The sequence below is a fragment of the Aquila chrysaetos genome, chromosome 2 (assembly GCF_900496995.4).
Source record: "Aquila chrysaetos chrysaetos chromosome 2, bAquChr1.4, whole genome shotgun sequence".
Classification (NCBI taxonomy): Eukaryota; Metazoa; Chordata; class Aves; order Accipitriformes; family Accipitridae; genus Aquila; species Aquila chrysaetos.
In genome coordinates, this window is record NC_044005.1 from 50,142,951 (window position 1) to 50,160,556 (window position 17,606).

General features: G+C 49.0%; 1 protein-coding gene across 2 annotated transcripts in view; it reads left to right on the plus strand.

Annotated features, from left to right (window-relative positions):
- The first annotated feature begins 1,263 nt into the window (after positions 1 to 1,263).
- The window catches only part of PAMR1 (peptidase domain containing associated with muscle regeneration 1), a 58,428-nt gene continuing 42,085 nt past the window's right edge, over positions 1,264 to 17,606 (plus strand). For both annotated transcript variants that reach the window (XM_030005660.1, XM_030005666.1), the window contains exons 1-3: positions 1,264 to 1,473; positions 13,394 to 13,570; positions 14,325 to 14,453. In XM_030005660.1, the coding sequence (XP_029861520.1) occupies positions 1,401 to 1,473; positions 13,394 to 13,570; positions 14,325 to 14,453 (379 nt within the window). In that variant the 5' untranslated portion in view covers positions 1,264 to 1,400. The remainder of the gene's footprint in view (positions 1,474 to 13,393; positions 13,571 to 14,324; positions 14,454 to 17,606) is intronic.

The following is a 17,606-nucleotide window of genomic DNA, read 5'->3' on the forward strand; positions in this document are numbered from 1 at the left end:
CATCAGCATTAAGAGATTTAGAGAAAAAAGATGATCATGTATACTTTGGTATTGTTTTCTATGGAAGGTGCACAAACACTACAAAGACTGTTCACAGTTAAAAGTCAAGAGTAGACAGACAAGCATAACCTAAAGAGATGTCTGGATAAAGGAATTCACCCCATGAAAGACCACCTGAAGGTGTAATGGATTTTCCACTGCAGTAAACTACTCAAGGTTTCCATTGGCTACTGCTCTCAAATTTTTGAGGTTGCTCGACATGCCTAAGAGCTTTACAAACAGCTGTAGGTATTTGTTAAAGCTTTTTGAGATACTTGAGTTTCTACTAAGCAAATACCAATATTTCAATTTTCCCCCCTCACAATACATGTAAATTTTGAAAACTTGCTACAGAAATGAAATTGAGAAAGTCTGATTTAGAAATATGAAATGTTTCCTTTGGATAGTATTGAAAAATTGTGCAAGAAAAGTATTAGAAAAAAAAAAGTATGCTGCTATGAAACATGGGCTGAAGACCAGATAAAATCAGTAGCATGTGCTAATAGAAAAGTCAAAACAAAATATGACACAAAGATAAAATCCAAATTAAATGGTCTCCTTTGTTTGGATTGAACATTTCCTCAATATCAACATGTTCCGACAAAACATTTCAATTTTGCCAAAATTGCATTTCCTGGCAGAAATGGACTCCGTGAAAAGGTTTTGACTAGCTCGAGCGCATGTATGCCAAGTGATTCCTTTTGTGTTTTGTGGTTTTCATTCACTGTGGAGTGAACTCTTAGCGAGCCTCATTCATTCATCTGCCCCACCATAAAAATGCACAGCTATTTTAAGCACGTCGTAAAGTGGAACATGTCACTTGGCCAGGCTGCCCAGTGACAAGAGCGCGGGCCAGGAATCCCTCTCTGCACCCACCCCACGCCCAGCCCCGCAGTTAGGGCCAGCACCCCGGGGATGCATCAACCCCTGCAAGCCCAAAGGGAGCACGTACAAAGTGCCTCCTCCTGGAGACGTCTGTAACTTCAGCTCACCCACAGCAACTGGGATGACTCATATAGATATTCACATTTCTGTTTCTTTCCCCTTTACAATATCTTTCTTTCAGAGATGAAAATCGCTATCTCGGAGCTGAGCACTGAGCCAATAAACCCATCACAAAAGGGATCGGCTGCCAGAGTCCAGAAAGGGTTAAGGCAGCAGTTGGAGAGGTTTGGGGTGACGTCGTACTTCTGGACGCCTGAGAAGTCTCTTGAAGGTAGTTCCCCTCTGGTGAGGATGGGAGCGAGCTGAGGTCTGAAATCCGAGATCCCTCGCAGCCCGGAGCTGGTGAGGTCCCAGTAAAAGCTGTTTGCCTGCTTTCCCTTCCCGAGCAGTCACACCGCTGCACTGGCCTGGGCAGTATGGAGCGAGCCCCCTGGACACATGTAGGACTCACTCTCCTCCAGCTCCTGCTCATCTCCTGCTTGCCGAGAGGTACCGTAAGTGAGCGTGTGCATTCCCGGCACGGCCGAATGAGTCCCTTTCCTTCAGCGTGGTCAGAGGGGTTTGATCTCGTGCACTGTCATGGGAAGTAGAGAGATCTGCAGGGATGGTAATAACAGAAAGAAGGGGCTCTGCTTTATTTATTTTCTCCCTGCTGGCATGAAGTGTGTGTGGTGGGAGGTTTGCCCAGGGATGATTTCCAGGCAAACTTTATAGCCTTAAAGAGAAACAACTGACTGGATTTGTTTGCCAATGGCCATCAAGAAAAGGGTATGCAATCACTTCGCTTACTACTGCTTTATTTTCTCAACACTCAGTGCTAAGGAAATGATGATAAAAAGAGGCATTTAAGTCTCTGAATTGTAAAGCGTTATTTGTTTAGTTTGGCAAGACAGAGACTTTCCTCTCCAGCCCCAACACCGAGAATGAAGGCAAGGGAGGGAAAAAGTGAAGGAAAAAAAGAAAACAAAAGCCACACATTGTTTCCGATCTGGGCTTTAGTTCTGCCAATATTATTCTTTCAAAGGGGAAGCCTCGTTAAAGCAGAATGATCTTTTTTATACTCAAGCCTTGCTCCAGTTTATGCTGAACCAGCACGTATGGTTTCTTCTTGATAAGGTTAAGCAAAGAGCATTTGCCGTTGAGCGCAAATTTGCTGTTGTGACGGCCGCAAACGTGGGCTGTTTACACCTGGAAGCGGCTGGCGCTGCTTGCAGCAGCTAGCTGTCAGCATTGCAGGCGGCTTTCTCGGGAGCTGCAGTCCTTAGGACCGGGAGGTGAGGTCCCCCCAAACCACACGCCCTTCAAGCTGCCGCAGACTGCGGCACCGCCGGCAAGGTAAGCTGCCCCTCTTGCCGGGGGAGCTGTCAGGTATGCAGACATGCTGATGGCGATGGCTATAAATAACGGCTGTCGAGTCCAGCACCTCAGAGCCCGCCTCTCCAGGGGCAGCGGCAGAGGGCCTGCCTCTGCAGTCCCCTTCCCCGCCAGCCCCGCGGGGCACAGGGTGCGGGTGGCGACCGGGGACGTCTGCCCGCCAGGCTGGCCACCCGCGCCCGGGGGACTGACCTCCTGCCGAAGCTTCCCCCCCGGGACACGGGCACGGACATCTTCTCCGCACCTCCGTCCCACGTGCGCCCACTCGCCGCCACGGCGGCCCGTCCCTCAGCCGCGTGCCGCCTTGCGCGCTGGCCAGGTGAGGCGGCTCTGCGGCACGTGCCGGCACGGCACAGGAATAGCCCTGCCGGTGGCAGAGCGGCCCCAGGCGCGGGCTTGGCGGGCAACGAATCTCTCCTGCCGCCGGGGCAGCAGGTCTCTCTCGGGGCAAGAAGCCCACCCGCAGAGCGGGCGGGCACTGGGCTGCCGGGGGCCCCCTCGGCAGCGGCGGTGAGGGGAGGCGGGAGGAAGGACGACAGGCGGCGGGCCGCGAGGGCTGTGGGGCCGCGAGCTTGGGAGGGACGACAGCGGTTCCCCCCGACGCCGGCTCCTAACGGCGCGAGAAGGGCCTGTGGGACACGTGGAGGAGAGCCGCCCCCCTCGGCCCCTCTCCTTCCTCACCTTGCCTCCCCTGCCCCGCCGCTGGCGGAGCCCCACGCAGCCGGCAGCGTGAGGAGGGGGCCAGGAGCTCCCCTCCGGCAGCGGCGAGAGGGGCACTTGGAGCCGGGGGAGCGGTTCAAAAGCGTGGTGGCCTTAGCATGTCAGGGCAGGTTGGAAAATAGCATTTTGCCTCCTCCCCACAGATGTATCCAATTTTTATCCGTATTTATCACACCCAGTTGCACAGGGCCTGCCGCAAGAGTTGGGGGCAGGAGTCGGGGAGGGCTGGGAATTGATTTTTGGAATAAACTTGAAGTGCAAGTGACTCATATTTCCTTAAAAATATATGTGTGTTTGTATGTGTTTCTGCCTATCTAAACCCTTCCCAACCTCTCTTCCCCTCCCCCTCCAGCCTCTGTCTAGAGAAGTGGAGGCCAGATGCACTCAGACACATCCAGATGCATTCAATCTTAGCAAATGGGTTACTTCAGTTCACATGTTTAGGTTCCTAGCACGGACAAAGGGAAGGAGACTTGCTTTTTATTTAGGAGAAAAGCTGGGGTTACTCGCTCTCGACCCCAAGGCCTCGAGGGGCTCCCAGGAGTCCCTGCAAGCCTGCCGGTGCCCAGGATTTTGGCTCTCCATCACCCAGAGAGAGCCCTCACCACCGCAGGGCCGTGCGGGTGCTGCCGGCAGCACCAGCTCCCTTGGGGATGCGGATGCCCCTCTCCCTCCTGCAGGACCAGGGACGTGGTGCGGGGCAAATGGGGGGGGACGCCACAGGGCAGGGAGGCGAGCTATCCGCAGGGACAAAGGGCTGGCAGCCGGAGGGCATCTGCAGCCCCTGGGGAGGGCTGGACTACACACCCCAGGGGAGCTGCAGGGAGTAAAATTTGAGGTGGAGGCTCAGGGCTTCGCCGCTGTCTGTGTGGACTGTTTCTATCTGGGCAACGTTAACTGCAAGTAAGCTGCCAACGTGTTCCAGGTCTCACACCGTTACAGCAAGCAAGCCCTCAGGACAGGTCCAGCACCACTCCTCCATGTTTATCACACAAGCACGTTCTTATGTTATGTGGTCATGAATTTCAATACTGCAGCTGCTTCTTCTCCACAGATTTCCAAATATTCTCCCCCATTGCAGAAGTCCGGCTTTGCCCCCCAGACCCCATTAGCAAAGGCTGGGCTCTCTAACCTCATCGATGCTGTCACTAACTCAAAAGTACTACATTCATTACCTGTCCCTGTTCCTTGTCCTGCAGTGCAGAGATAACAAAATCTCTTCCCGATCACACCAGTACAAATTTTCTGGCCAGAATAAGCTCCTCTGTCCCAGAGAGAAATCAAGGCCTGAAGGGTAATGTGGCAACCACCTTACCCCGGCTATTTTATCCTGTCACAGCCCTTCTCAGATGAAGACACAAGGCCACAGTGCCGATAATAAGATCACAAATGCCAGCTCATAATCACAGAGAAGAAACCGAAGGAGGGGGAGGTTTAGGGCAGACTTCTTCAGGTTGCTTTAGATGCTAAAAAAATCCTGGCTAGTGGCATGGATGGCCTGTAATTTAAATCCAACTATGGCAAAAAGATACAGTAAAAGGAAGCTGTGTGGTGTTTTGAGGGCAAGGGGAAGATGCATGCAGAGGAGATTGAGGTTTAAACTGGAACTGGATCTGAAGTGTGGTGGAGGCATGAACATCTGGTGCAGTTCTCTGGGCCTGTGGGCCAACCAGCCTGTCCCTAGAGGGAAAGGAGGGGATATAAGGGTTTGGTACAAGAAAATGGGAAAGGAGCAGAGTTTTGACTTGGGAGGTGTGGAGTACGGCTCTGTTTTGCATGTTACAGCTTACCATGAGGGAAGAAGGGCTGCTGAAATGTAGGAAGAAAGGGAATGGGAAGTTTCTGACAGGAATAGCTACCTGTCAGTCCTCTCTGCAGCAGTGGGTAGAGCAGGGAAGACGAGGGGCTGCAGAGCATGCAGGTTTATTGAAAGAGGAAAATGGTGGAAATGACACAACCAGTTGGCCATCACAACTGGGGCAATGTTGGGTGAGGGGTAGTGGGATTACTGAGACTTTAACATCTAGAAAGACCGAATTGACAGTCCTGTTTTCAGTTAAGACTGGAAACAGAAAACCCTAGAGCTATTTGTGTTAATGCTGGTTTTGCATTAACCCACCATTATAGCGCTTAGATGGGCAAAGTCTAGACCTCACAAATAGGAAGCACAATTTTTATTTGGCTTTCCTTTTAGTTACACCAAGATACTTGATTTTTGTCACGGGCAAAGCAGAACAAGGCAGTGCGGAGAGAGATACAAGCTTTGGAAGTCACATGGGAAAACCTGTTAAGGACCCGATGGACACCTCAATAATAATTTTTTTATTGAACTAATGATTCTTCCCTCCTTGGAGCAGAGGTGTTGGGAGTTTATTATTTGTTTGTCATAGCCTAGTTAAGAATAGAAGCTTACAAATGTAAAAAAGGCACTATTGTAGGAGCACGGTGAAGCAAACCTATGGCCTATCAGGAACAACATCAGGACTATTTATGTCTGAATTTATAGCTACTAAACACTACATGACAACAGGAACCCTGGAACAGAGACCCTCCTATTTGAAAACATTAGGCAGACCCCAATTCCTGAATCAAAGGAGAATGTGCATTAGCCTTTTTTTTCTATGTGAAACATGATCATCTGAATTGTTAAAAAGGTAGAGCTTAAGACAATGGTGGTCTTATCCAGCAGAACACAGTCATACTTATACCAGACAGGTTTTCAATGCATTTCTTAAACAGAATATACTTTCTGTAGTAGTTTAGTCTGCTTTCAACACAATCCTGCATTTGGGACTTAAAAAAGACAGTCGAGTTAATGCGCATTTATTAAGTGGACAGATCCAGCTTAGTATAGTAGATTTCCCCCTGTGTTCACTCATTGGCTTTGATTTTTTTTTTTTTTTTTAACAGAAATCCTTTCTTTTTTTTCCCCCCTACTCTTAACTGCTGTGTGAAAACATACACTAATGGCCGGGAAAGGATACTAGCTGACTCTGTAGGAGAAGCAGTCTCATTATTCAGCAAAGGTCTGCGACCCATAAAATAAGCACACTGAGTAAAACTAAAACAGGGATGTGTTTTAGCTCCTCTTTTAATTAGCTCAGCTGCTAAAAAGAATAACAGGCACATAATCTCTGAAGAGAAGCAAGTGATTTTAGAGACAGCATTATCCCTTTCATCCTCTTAACACATGTATTACAAAAACAGGTATCTTTTGCACAATAGGTTATCTGAGGCAAAAAGAGTAAGAATAAAAACCTGCACTTTCCTTCATTATTAATGGTTTGCGGTACACCGTTTTCCAAGAACCCCAGTAAAAGCCTTTCAAAGGGAACCTCTCTCTTCCCTTCCGAGGTCCATTCCTCCATCACAGTGAGCCACAGTTTCACCCAACAAGTTTCTCATTTCCAGCTGACAAATTCTAGATCTCCTGTGTGCTCAGAGCTCTTCTTGTTGTTAATGTTAATGCCCACACACATGATACCTATGGGGTGGAGCCCAGCTTGCACATCTGTGCAATGACAGTAGAGCTGAGTAAGAAAGGAGCAGGATAAAACAGTAATAAAAATGAGACAGACCTAAAGAAAATGTTAGCTGTTACTAGGTTTCACCTCTGTTGGAGCTATTTTTTCTTTAAATGAGAAAGCTTCATTTCAGAATTATTACATGGCCAAACATTCCCTAATAAGAGCCTTAAGAAATTGCTCCCTCAAACTCAAACTCTTGTTTCTTCGGCAGAAGGCAGTAATTGTTTTTGAGCATCATGCTGAAAAATTAAAATGCAATAAAATAAAAAGGGGCATGTTCTCATCTCTGAAACATGAACTGGTTGAATAATCACTTTGAAAAAGTCATCTTCTATGGACTCTAATTTTAGAGACATATCTGTTTGTATCTGCTTTTATTTACAATGCACTGTGAATTTGTACAGCACTTTTCAAAGGAGTTTGAAATAATACTTCTTTGAGCCTAAGTAGTGTTTTACCAGTCTGCTGATGGATAAATTGAGGCATGGAAGGAGAACTCATCTTTGCAGGATAACAGAATGGACTTATAGGATGGGAAGTTCCATCAGTTCAGACCAAGATATGGATGTCCTTTCTTCCATCTTTCAGGAGTTCTGATAAATACCTATATCCGGCAGGGTCCTAAGGTGCTCTCTCTGTTGGAGGACTGTAGAGCACATTTAGGTTGTAAACTTTTCTCTTTTTTTCCCCAAGGATGGATGGAGATGGCAAACTGGTTTTCTGCTGGATCAGTCCTCTGATCCCTCCACATAGCAGCTAATGCCAGCACAAAGATAGGGAGTGGGAATGGGAAGTCAGGGAGAGACGGGAGGAAGGTGTCCCATCTCAGCAGCAGCATGGGCTTAAAAGAGTTTAAAGTGACTGCAGCCTAAAAAAGTCATTCTTTCAAAGTGGAAGACACAAGAGTTAATTGATGTAATCATCAGGCTTGCTTCAATTCACCTTAGTTCTTAGCCATATAATTTTTCCAGCTCTCAGACCTTTGGAACAGAAATCCCCTTTCTATCTAGCAGGATATCTATGACTGACAAATTCACCATGGCAAAAGACAAGTGTGCTGAAGCTGAATTTTTACCATGATGAGCTGCCTGACCCACCCCTGAGGCAGCAATGTGCTTGTGAATCTGTTTCCGAATCACTAAAGCTTTAAGCCTGACCTAGTAAGATAAACCAAAATTGAAGCTGGTTTACTTGAATATCCCAAGGGGCAAACTGCAGTTGGTTAGAAGCTCGCTAATAGGTGGATCACACTTTATTTGTTTTCACACCCTCAAAGACTTGCTCACAGGTTCCCCATAAACAACCTCCCTGAAGATGAAAGCTAATAACTCGCTACATTCTCCACCATGGTCTTACATTTCATCTGCACCCCCATCCCACAGGAGTCTCTCTTCCTCTTTCCTTATTCCTTTTTTCTTTATATGGCTGAAGAACCTTTTGCTATTATTTTAATTTCCTTTGCAAGGTGAAATTCAGCTTGGCTTTTGGCAGTTCTTCCTTTGTCCCTGAGCTCTAAGACATAGCTTGCTTTGATGATCAGAATTTTTTCCATCCCTGATAGGCCTCTGCTTTTCCCTTGAATGAGAGATTTGACTGGGCTCATTGTATATCCCACAGGATTCATCACTATCCTTTCCAGCAGACCTTGTATTGAATAGAACTAGTGCTTTAAGATGGTCTTACCCTTGCAGCTATTTTTTATTACTCGGGCATCCTCTTTGAACTCACTGGCATAAGAATAAGTAACATGTCTCCAGTCTTCAGGGTGAGTGCTAATGGAGCCTTCACTTATCTTCCGAGGAGACTTCTGGCTTTTCAGAATGGTGCAGTAAAAACTACCCTTTTGGAAGGTTGCATTTCCACTCAATTTCAAACAATATTTCTGTCAAACCTCCATCATGACCCTTCCCAAGTACCAATAAAAGAATTTCTTGTATGGTTTTTATCACCTCATTTTCCGAAGTCCTGCAGTTTGGAACGGGATAGTATTTGAGGTTTAGCGAGGACAGAGATGGCTGAGTCATATGTGTGCCCAGACTATGAGGGTGATAGGAAAAACAGACACACTTGTGTCAGGGAGATGGTGACTACATCGCTAACTGTTCAAGCTCCTCTGCTGCACACCAGGCTGCCCAAGCACATTTTGGTCTAGGAAGTCGGCACGTTTTGAAAAGGTGAAGGAAAAATAAGAAGCAAAAAAGGGAATTCTGGGCCAGAGAAAGTGAGGGATGTGGGTGAGCCTGGCAAGTCAAATCAGAGCTGGATTTGCTGCAACTTCGTAAAGGAAGTGAGTGACAGTAGAAGCTTGATAGTCCAGCAGATTGAAACTATTTACCCTTCAAGCTATTGCAGCACCAGGAGTAACCTGCTTCAACTCTTTCTCTTCACTGGCTCCTGTGGGTTCATGATACAGAGGCAGGCAGGCAAGCACCACTTTTTAAAAAGGCAAACACTGAGACAAGTCAAAATCAAGAGCAAAGGCTGAAAGTCTTGCCTTTGCAGTCTTGAGAAACTGAGGTCCTGTTACTGACAGGAGAAGTCAGTGAGCATTGAACTACTCAGCAAATAGGCTGTGCATTTCGTTGGGTGCCAGCTCCTCTGTAGATGGTCTTCATCTGCTTTTCAGCAGCTCAGCTCCCAGTACCAGCTCAGCAGAGGCCAGAGCAGGATCAGTGAGCCCACCCCTCCGCACGGTCCTGCTGTACATTCTCCTTGCTGCGGCTCATCACCTGCACGCAGGTTTTCACAGAGGAAGCTCAGGGTGCACCTGAGCAGGGAGGGCTCCCCAAAGTGAGGAGCCTTTGGCTCCTCGAAAGCCCGGCTCAGCACCAGCGAGCAGGGGAGGTGGCAGCATCACCATGATGAATTGCTGTCACTGTAACTCAGCCCCCAGACTGACGCTGCTAACAGGGAGGACATTGACTGGGAACATCCCCTCCTACTGCTGTCTTAAAAAATCCGTCACTGACAGCCTTCAGGATCTGAAATGTGCTATAGGGACTAGGCGGTCTTGCTAGGTGCAGATGTCAGTGAGAAGCATGAACCTGTTGCCATCCAAATGCAGAAACACATGAGAATTACCAGCCACCCTGCATATGCCTCAGTGCTCATCTCCCACCTCACTTGTCCCTGAGGCTGGACTCAAAGCATCTGGTGAAATGTTGTGTTGTGCTCTGCCAGGCTCCCAAGCCGAGCAGGTCTTCCCTCCGACACCTTCCCTGGAGCTTCTCATGCTTTCCCAACACAGCTATTTCTTGCTTGGTTTCCATGGTCTTGAGCTGCTTCCATGTGTGTTGTTTATGCCTGGATTTAATGGGCTTTTCTTCCATCATTAAAAACCCATAAATTAATCCACTGTTTATTTGTCTGTCCAGAGACTTGTTTGTTCTTTTCAGCTAAATATTTTGCATGGGTTGTCAGGCAGCTTCTTCCTGTTTCTCCCAAAATCAGGTCAAGCCACTTTCCGGACTGTGTTTGATGCTGGGAGATACAGCCACTGCCTGAAAGCCAGACTGCCTGCTTTGGAGGATTATCAAAGTCAGGCCGACAAATCACCCCACAATTATCTCTGCCACAGCTGGCCAAGGCCTGGCTTCTAGTATTTTACTCAGTCAATAAATCTCCCCCTGCTCTTCTCTGCCTCATTCTCTTCTGTTTTGGGGTAAAAAATGGCCAAGTGTGGGTGTGGGGAGCCGCCAGTGGTTACCATTCCCCAAACGCACAAGGGGGAGCGGGGTTATGCCTCTTCCTCCCTGGAGCCCAGGCTGAGCTCAGCAAGAGAAACATTCATTACACATGCTGGCAGTTCTGTGCATCTCCCTCTTAAATTTCTGAGGGAAAGGTTTCCTTTGCCTTTTGTTCAGTAGCCTGGAGATACTTATGCAAAACAAAAGGGATCCTACCATTATTAAAGAGGTGCATAAAGCCTTCACACAAATTTCTTTAAAGAATAGCTTCTACAAAACTTCAGAATAATAGATTTCATTATTTCTGTGAAGAAAATCATAGAGAGGATCACTTAAAAAAAATCTCAAATCTGCAAATTTCCTTGTCAAGGCTATATACATTGCCCAAACTGCAGTACCCCAGAACCTAAAAGGGAATTAAATTGTCAGTAAATCAAAAGACAGTCTATTTTCGTTGTCTCAGTTAAGGGCAAGAAGTGAGCAAACAGCATTTCTAGGTGGCAGCAAATTTATTTTTACAATTCTTTAAGCGCCAAGATCTGCTGCTCCCATCTGAACACTAAATATTACCTTAAACTCAACTTACGCTACGAATACACCCATTTGATTCACCAAGAATAAGTGTGGCATCTGCTTTTTGGTCCTGTTGCGTACACAAGCTCTACATATAAAAATAAATACGCATATGCACACACATACTCTCTCTACACACACACAAAAATATGTGTGATATTTTATGGAAGCATAATTTAGGTTGAAAGGGACCTCTGGAGGTCATCTGGTCTAGCCCCTCTCTCAGAGAAGTGCTAACTTGGAAGTTACACTGTGTTGCTCAGAGCCTTATCTCGCCAGGTTTTGAATTCCTGCAAGGACAGAGACATGCCTTTGTCACCCCATTGTAACTTTGCCTGTGAACATTTGGATCATTTTACAGATAGTAGTTTGTCTTGGGCAATTTACAGCTACAACCCAAATGGATATAGCCATTTTATTAATAAGCTTTAGCAATCTTGAGAGAAATTAGATTTCTAGCTTGCATTGGGAAACACAATAATTTGAAGGAAGCTTTGCAAAAGCTCCTGAGTGTTGGGTAGTTATTTATTACTCAGACTTTGGCGAGTCCTCCTTCAACAAGGAGTGAGACCCCCAGCCCCATACACCACAGAAACAGCTATTTTCAGTCATGTATAGTGAGATGTATCAAACTGAGTGTCAGTTCTAATACGATAATTAGACACGTGTAATCAATTTGCTCTGGAATCTGAATCAGATACAGTTCATAGATAAATGGCTTCCTTAAAGGAGAATAATAGCCATAGGTTAAGAAGTCCCAACTTGGTCCAGTTGATTGACTGTTGTTCTCAGAATTAGAAGGCATGAGTTTAATTCCTGGCTCTGCTATTGTTTTTCTCTGGGACCTTGAGCAAAGTCACTTCACCTCCCTTGTGCTTCAGTTTCCCATCTGGAAAAAGGACTTTATAGAGCATGTCAAGATCTACAGTCAAAAGGCTATATAACTGCTAAACACTAAGGTTATTTTGATGCAACAATTTATTATTGGAATTAAAAATTACAGAACCTTATTGAATGACAGAAGCAGATTTCTTTTTTTTTTTTTGGAATGATTATGGGGGCAGGGAGGGGGAATAGAAAGGTTTCAGCACAAACAGCAACCTGGTTTCCAAACTCGGAGCAGCAGTGGACTCTCTCTGGTTGGTACATCAGGCACAAGGGAAAGGCTCAGTTCTGAGGAGCACGAAGGGCTGAATTTCATTTCCCAGACAAAGGGAAAAAAATGAAGAAACAGTTTGGTGGTCCCTTTTTTATGGAGCCAGTAAATATCATTAGGGGAAAAGATAAGCTTCCAGGAACCAGGCTTCATGAGGCCGTGGAGAATCAAGTGAGGCAGAGCAGCAAGGTTCAGTGGTAGGGAGCTCCAGCAGACATGGTAATTAGGTTATGAGGCACAATGAAACAAAAAACAGCAGTGTGAGAAGGGAGCCAAGTACAGGCATGGACGGGACTGCTGTGCCTTAGAGATGTATGGCTTGTTGCAATGACAAAGCAGCCCTGTTACTCAGAGTTTGAAACAAAAGGGAAAAGGATGTTACCTAACCACAACGAAAGAAAAAAAAAGAAAAAAAGGGGAGGAGGGAGGGAAGAAGAAAGAGATAGTCTCATTATGTTTCCTTCATGTCTCATCTTTCTAGTCTGCTCTCTCTCTTTTTACCATCAAACTCCATGAAAGCAGTCATCGGGTCTGTCAGCTGGTTAGGAGGCATGCTGACGGCACGGTGCACTCATTAGATTTCACTTTGTGGAATTTAGACAGCATGCTGGTGGAGAAAGATGGCGTCTGCAATTACTGTGGCAGTCCAGAGTCACAGTCTGAGGTCGTTTCCTAAAAGAGCACTTCCAGCATAGCTGAAATATCGTCATATGAGGTTATGCTAAATAATAAAAAGATATTAATTATGTTACCATATTAGAAATGCCAGACAAAATGAACCTTTAAAAATAATGAAAAATCCTGTTTCCTTTGGCAATGAAGCCGAGTGTAACACTGTGTGCTTCTGAGTGAAAATAGGGAGTGAAACCGGCTAAAATCCAGCCTCAAAATTGGCCTTTCCTGGTGGACACCCTAGTCTTCAAGAGTAGCAAACTGACAAACAGAAATACAAGCAAAACATGCTGTTATAGTTTAAATAATCTATACTATATATGAGGCCGTAAATCAGTCACGCAATGTGAAGAAGACTTTCTCATGTGATGTCATCCTCTGTGGTTTTTTTAAACTATTTTTCTCACCACAGAAGTGGGAAAGCCTTGCAGAGAAAAGAATGAAGTGAACATATTCCATCCCTCTGGTCTGTTTGCCTCCTCTGGCTGGCACTGCAAAACTTCCCATGTGTTCTTTAGACACCCAAACCGAGCTGACATTTCGGCTGCATGTTACCATGTAGTTTGGGATTTCCTGGGCTGAAGACCTTGACCAGCCTCATGCCATACATGATCTGACAAATCGCTGAATAATAGATCCTGTCAATCCTCAGCAGATAATAGATTATTTCCATGTGTTCCCCTTTTTGTTCCCCACTGCAGAGTACACAGTGATCAATGAAAACTGCCCGGGTGCCGAGTGGAATATCATGTGTCGGGAGTGCTGTGAATATGACCAAATCGAGTGCATCTGCCCAGGACGGAAAGAAAGAGTGGGCTACACCATTCCCTGCTGCAGGAATGAGGAGAATGAGTGTGACTCCTGCTTAATCCACCCAGGTATGTTTAGGGCCACACTGCATTCACACCAGATCTTTAGCCAAGGCATCAGCACGTAATGGTAGCTGCTGGCCAGTGAAGCAGTGAGGGCAGGCAGATCTCACTGGGTTATGGGATTGCCCCGCATCTCCTCAGGAACTCCCTCTGCCACTCTGCTGACAGCAGCAAGACACTTGGCAAGGTGCCCCTGCAGCAGACAGCATCACTGCTAGAAAAAAAAAACACTCTACCGGCAGTGTTGTCCTCAGGGCATCTTCGGCAGACTTGGGAGCCGCCAAAGGGTGATGTTGCAGCTGGCTTCACACCAGGAGTGTTTTGTAGGTTCTCTGGGATGATTTGCATCCCCAAAGCAAGAAGGGAGAGACAACTTGGAAGTCCGGCTAGCAAGGTGGAGAATGCAAAGTGAAAGGTGAGAGCAGGAGACAGGACCAGGTTAGAAGACATCAGAATCACTTGGGCTGGGCCTGAGCAGCACCAGCATCCACATTCAGACTCCTGAGAGAAGCATTTACAGTCAGAGCAATGAGAGTTAGAGGTTTGGGCAAGTCAGACTGGGAGTTTGGCTCCAAATCTCAGCCTGAGCTGCCTAGGGTTTGGGGGTGGAGGCTGGCTACGGTTCACAGTGGGGAAGCTGTCAGCACCGCCACAGTCACTAACGTCACTGGCGCTTTTTGTGGAAGAGAGAGGGGCTGCTCTTCTCCCTTGCAGGACAATCCACCTTGGCTTTCCTCTAACGCAGTGGCTTCTCCTTCAGGCTGTACCATTTTTGAGAACTGCAAGTCCTGCCGCAACGGCTCCTGGGGAGGGACGCTTGATGACTTCTACATCAAGGGGATCTACTGTGCAGAGTGCAGAGCTGGCTGGTATGGAGGGGACTGCATGAGTAAGTGTCCTACACGGGCAGGGAGGCATGTCAGGGACAGGGAGTGGTGGGACAGAGCCAGAGCCATGCTGTGCCTTTCCAGCTATTCCTGTATGGTGACTCTTGCAAAGGGCACAGGCAGGAGAGGACAAACGCAGCCAGGCAGTAAACAGATCTACAGTGGGGTAAACTTCTCTCCCAGTGCTCATCTGCTAGGGATTGGCCCGGGCTCCAAGTCACGGGAGGTTACAGCCCTACTAAACTTCTGGTTTGTGTTGGTTTATTTTAAAACTTTAACTACTGTGACTCTGGAAATCTTCTGTTCTCTGCATTTCTTGGACATACTTCAGCATAACTGATTCCCGAGAGGTCTTCAGCAAAGCATAAACATTTACAAGGGCAACAGCTATATCAAAGAGCTTCGCCTCTGTCCTCCTTCAACCCCTGGGCTGCAGAACCAGCCCCAAGGAAGTCCCAGTGCTCCCTCCCTCCTTTGCACAGCTCCAATGCACTCCAGGGCAGCTCTGCAAAACAGTATCTTGCAACTGCTAACGGTGCTGTGATGGACCAGGGGTGTTTCAGGCTCTGTTAGCGATATCTGAAGGTTTTTTTCCTGACAGTGTACAAAAGCTCCTGCCTCTTGGATTTTGCTAAGCTGTTGGTCCCAATGATATCTTTCAATACTGAATTTCATGAGCTAATTGAATACAGTTTAAGACTAGTATTTCCTTCACCAATTTCTCACCCGAGAAGGCATAGCCTTTCACCAGCCCTCTTTCAATCTTTATTGACTGTCTCTTTGTTCACATTTCACTGAAAGGGATGAAAGCAGAGTCTGCTTTTCCTACTCTGTTCTGTCCATTATTCTACACACCTTAGTCTTGTCTCCTCTTAGTCACTGATTTTAAAGCAACAATTGAACGTGCTTTCCCAACGCAGCTCATGACCATTCAAGAGGTGAAAGCAAACAAAATAAAATCATTGCTTCAAACAGCAGAACACAGGGCATCAACATGTGTCAGCAGCAGGACTAACTCAACCTTGGTGCTTTGCAAGGTGATGAACTGAGTCCCTTGCAGTTTACGGTGTGATTTCTGATAGCACTTTAAAGTCCTGTTTGCTCTGGGTCGATGCTAGAGCTCCCCTGGCACTTTTTATAAGAGCAGAGCCAAGAAAGAATCATTAGCTCATCTAACCCTCCCTCCCTCTGCCTGAGTTTTTCGGTTGCCTACAGTATATTTCAGCCTGCTTGTGTTTTAAAGCAAATACACCCTCACACTGCAGTCTATTTGGCCATTTTTGCGATACTGAAATTTCGCACAGCTTTGCCTTATAGTGTTTTCCCTATTACTCGCTCTTTTGAGGGAAGCAGCGTGACACTGAGGATGTGGTCTCTTTTGCGTGGTTCTGCAGTACTTCAGAGGCAGGGTAGGATGGGCAGATAGCGCTATTGTCTCTTCCACTCTTAAAGAGGAGCATGGGGGACCGTCGTGATCACAGCACACTCCCGAGCTCCCCTGCTCTGGCTCTCACGGCTCTCTCACCTTTGGCCTTGACGGTAGGCTCAGGCATGCAGAGGCTGCAAGTCCGGAAAGCAGCCTATAACCGCGCCAGGTGCTGGCCTGCAGCCTCACAGCTATGCAGCTTTGGGTCTGGAGGGCGGCCAGCAAGTAGCCTTTGAACAACAGCATGCGCTGGCTGCTGGAGCGGCGGATGTGCTGACACAACCCATTCTGGAGAGCGAAGGAGGCGGCATCTCTCTTTGGTACCCGCACGCAGGATCACACCTGGAACTTTGCAGCCTGCGCCGGGCGCCTCCCCAGCGGCAGAGTGCCGGTCAATCCGGGGAACAGAAGGGAGCGCAACCCCCGTAACCGGGGGAATGTAATCCGTCTACTTCATCCTATAGTGCAAATGCTAGCAAGCCCACGGACAGCCCGCAGGACCTGCCCCGACCAAGCGGGTCGTGCGCGCAAAGCTTCACGCCGCACCGGGTCGGTGGCTGCGGGGCGCAGCGTTGCTGTGCAGCGGCCAGAAAGGAGGGCTCCTCCCGGCAGAGCTGCCCTTGCAAGGCGTCTCCGGCTGAAGCGTCTTCCCCGCATTTCACCTCCTCCCGTCCAGCGAGGCCCGCCTCCGCCTCGCCCCGGCGCCGAGGCCAGCCCCCCCGCGGACCTCACGCCACCGCCTGAACGCTCTCCGGGCGGCCGCCCGGAGCACGGCCCGCTGCGGCGGCGAAGAGCCGGAGGGGCGGGCAGCCAGACCCCGGCACCCGGCGGGGCCCCGGGGCCGACCCGCCGCCGGGGGAGCGCCGGGCTTTGTCTCCCTCTGGCGGGCGGCGGCAGGCGTTGCCGCAGACTACCGGCGCCGGCCGCCGCCTCCTGCTCCCGGGGCCGACCCAAGACGGCGAGCGGCTCGGGCGGGCTCCGCGGCCCCTCGGGCTCCATCTCCTCCCTGCCGGACCGCCCGAAGAAACCGCCCCCGGCCGGGCGCGGCGGGGACTCCCCTCCCGCGGCGCAGCCTGCCGCCGCTCCGCGCCGCCATTTCCCTCAGGCGCCGCGGCGGCGGGGGCGCTAGGTGGCGCCCGGGGGCCCCGGCGGAGGACGGCGGTGCCGCGCGCCCGGCCCGCTCCCGACAGCCGCGGGCGGGGAAAATGGCCGCCCGTGTGGGCGGGAGGGGAGGAGGGGAGCGCGCAGCTGCGGTTCAGCCTCTGGGCGGGATTAATGCCCGCTTCACACCGCGCTGCTCGGGGGGGGGGGGGGGGGGGCAGGCCTCGGTTACCCCACGGGCAGCCCCCGCGGCCTCAGGGCGCCCCGTCCGGCTCCGCGGGCCAGTGGCGCTGCCCCAGGCGCGGGGCAGCGGTCAGGGGGCTGCCCGCAATTGGGAGGGCGAGGTGAGGCCGCGGGGACTGCCAGCGAAAGCGGTGATGGGCCTGGAGGGCCGTGGCACGGGAGAAGCCCAAGGGGCCGTCCGGTTCGTGGTGTCTGCTGGCACAGCCGGACGCGCGGACGTGGCTGAGCAACGGCCAAAGGACACTGGGTCATTTGGTAAAAAGAGAAACGGTATAGGGTAGCCCAAAGGAGTGCTACTAGGAAAAAGCCACGCTGAATAGAGTTAATTGGGTACTGGGACATTTCCGGATGGCACTGTCAATTGGGTTGGCCTATCATGCCCTAA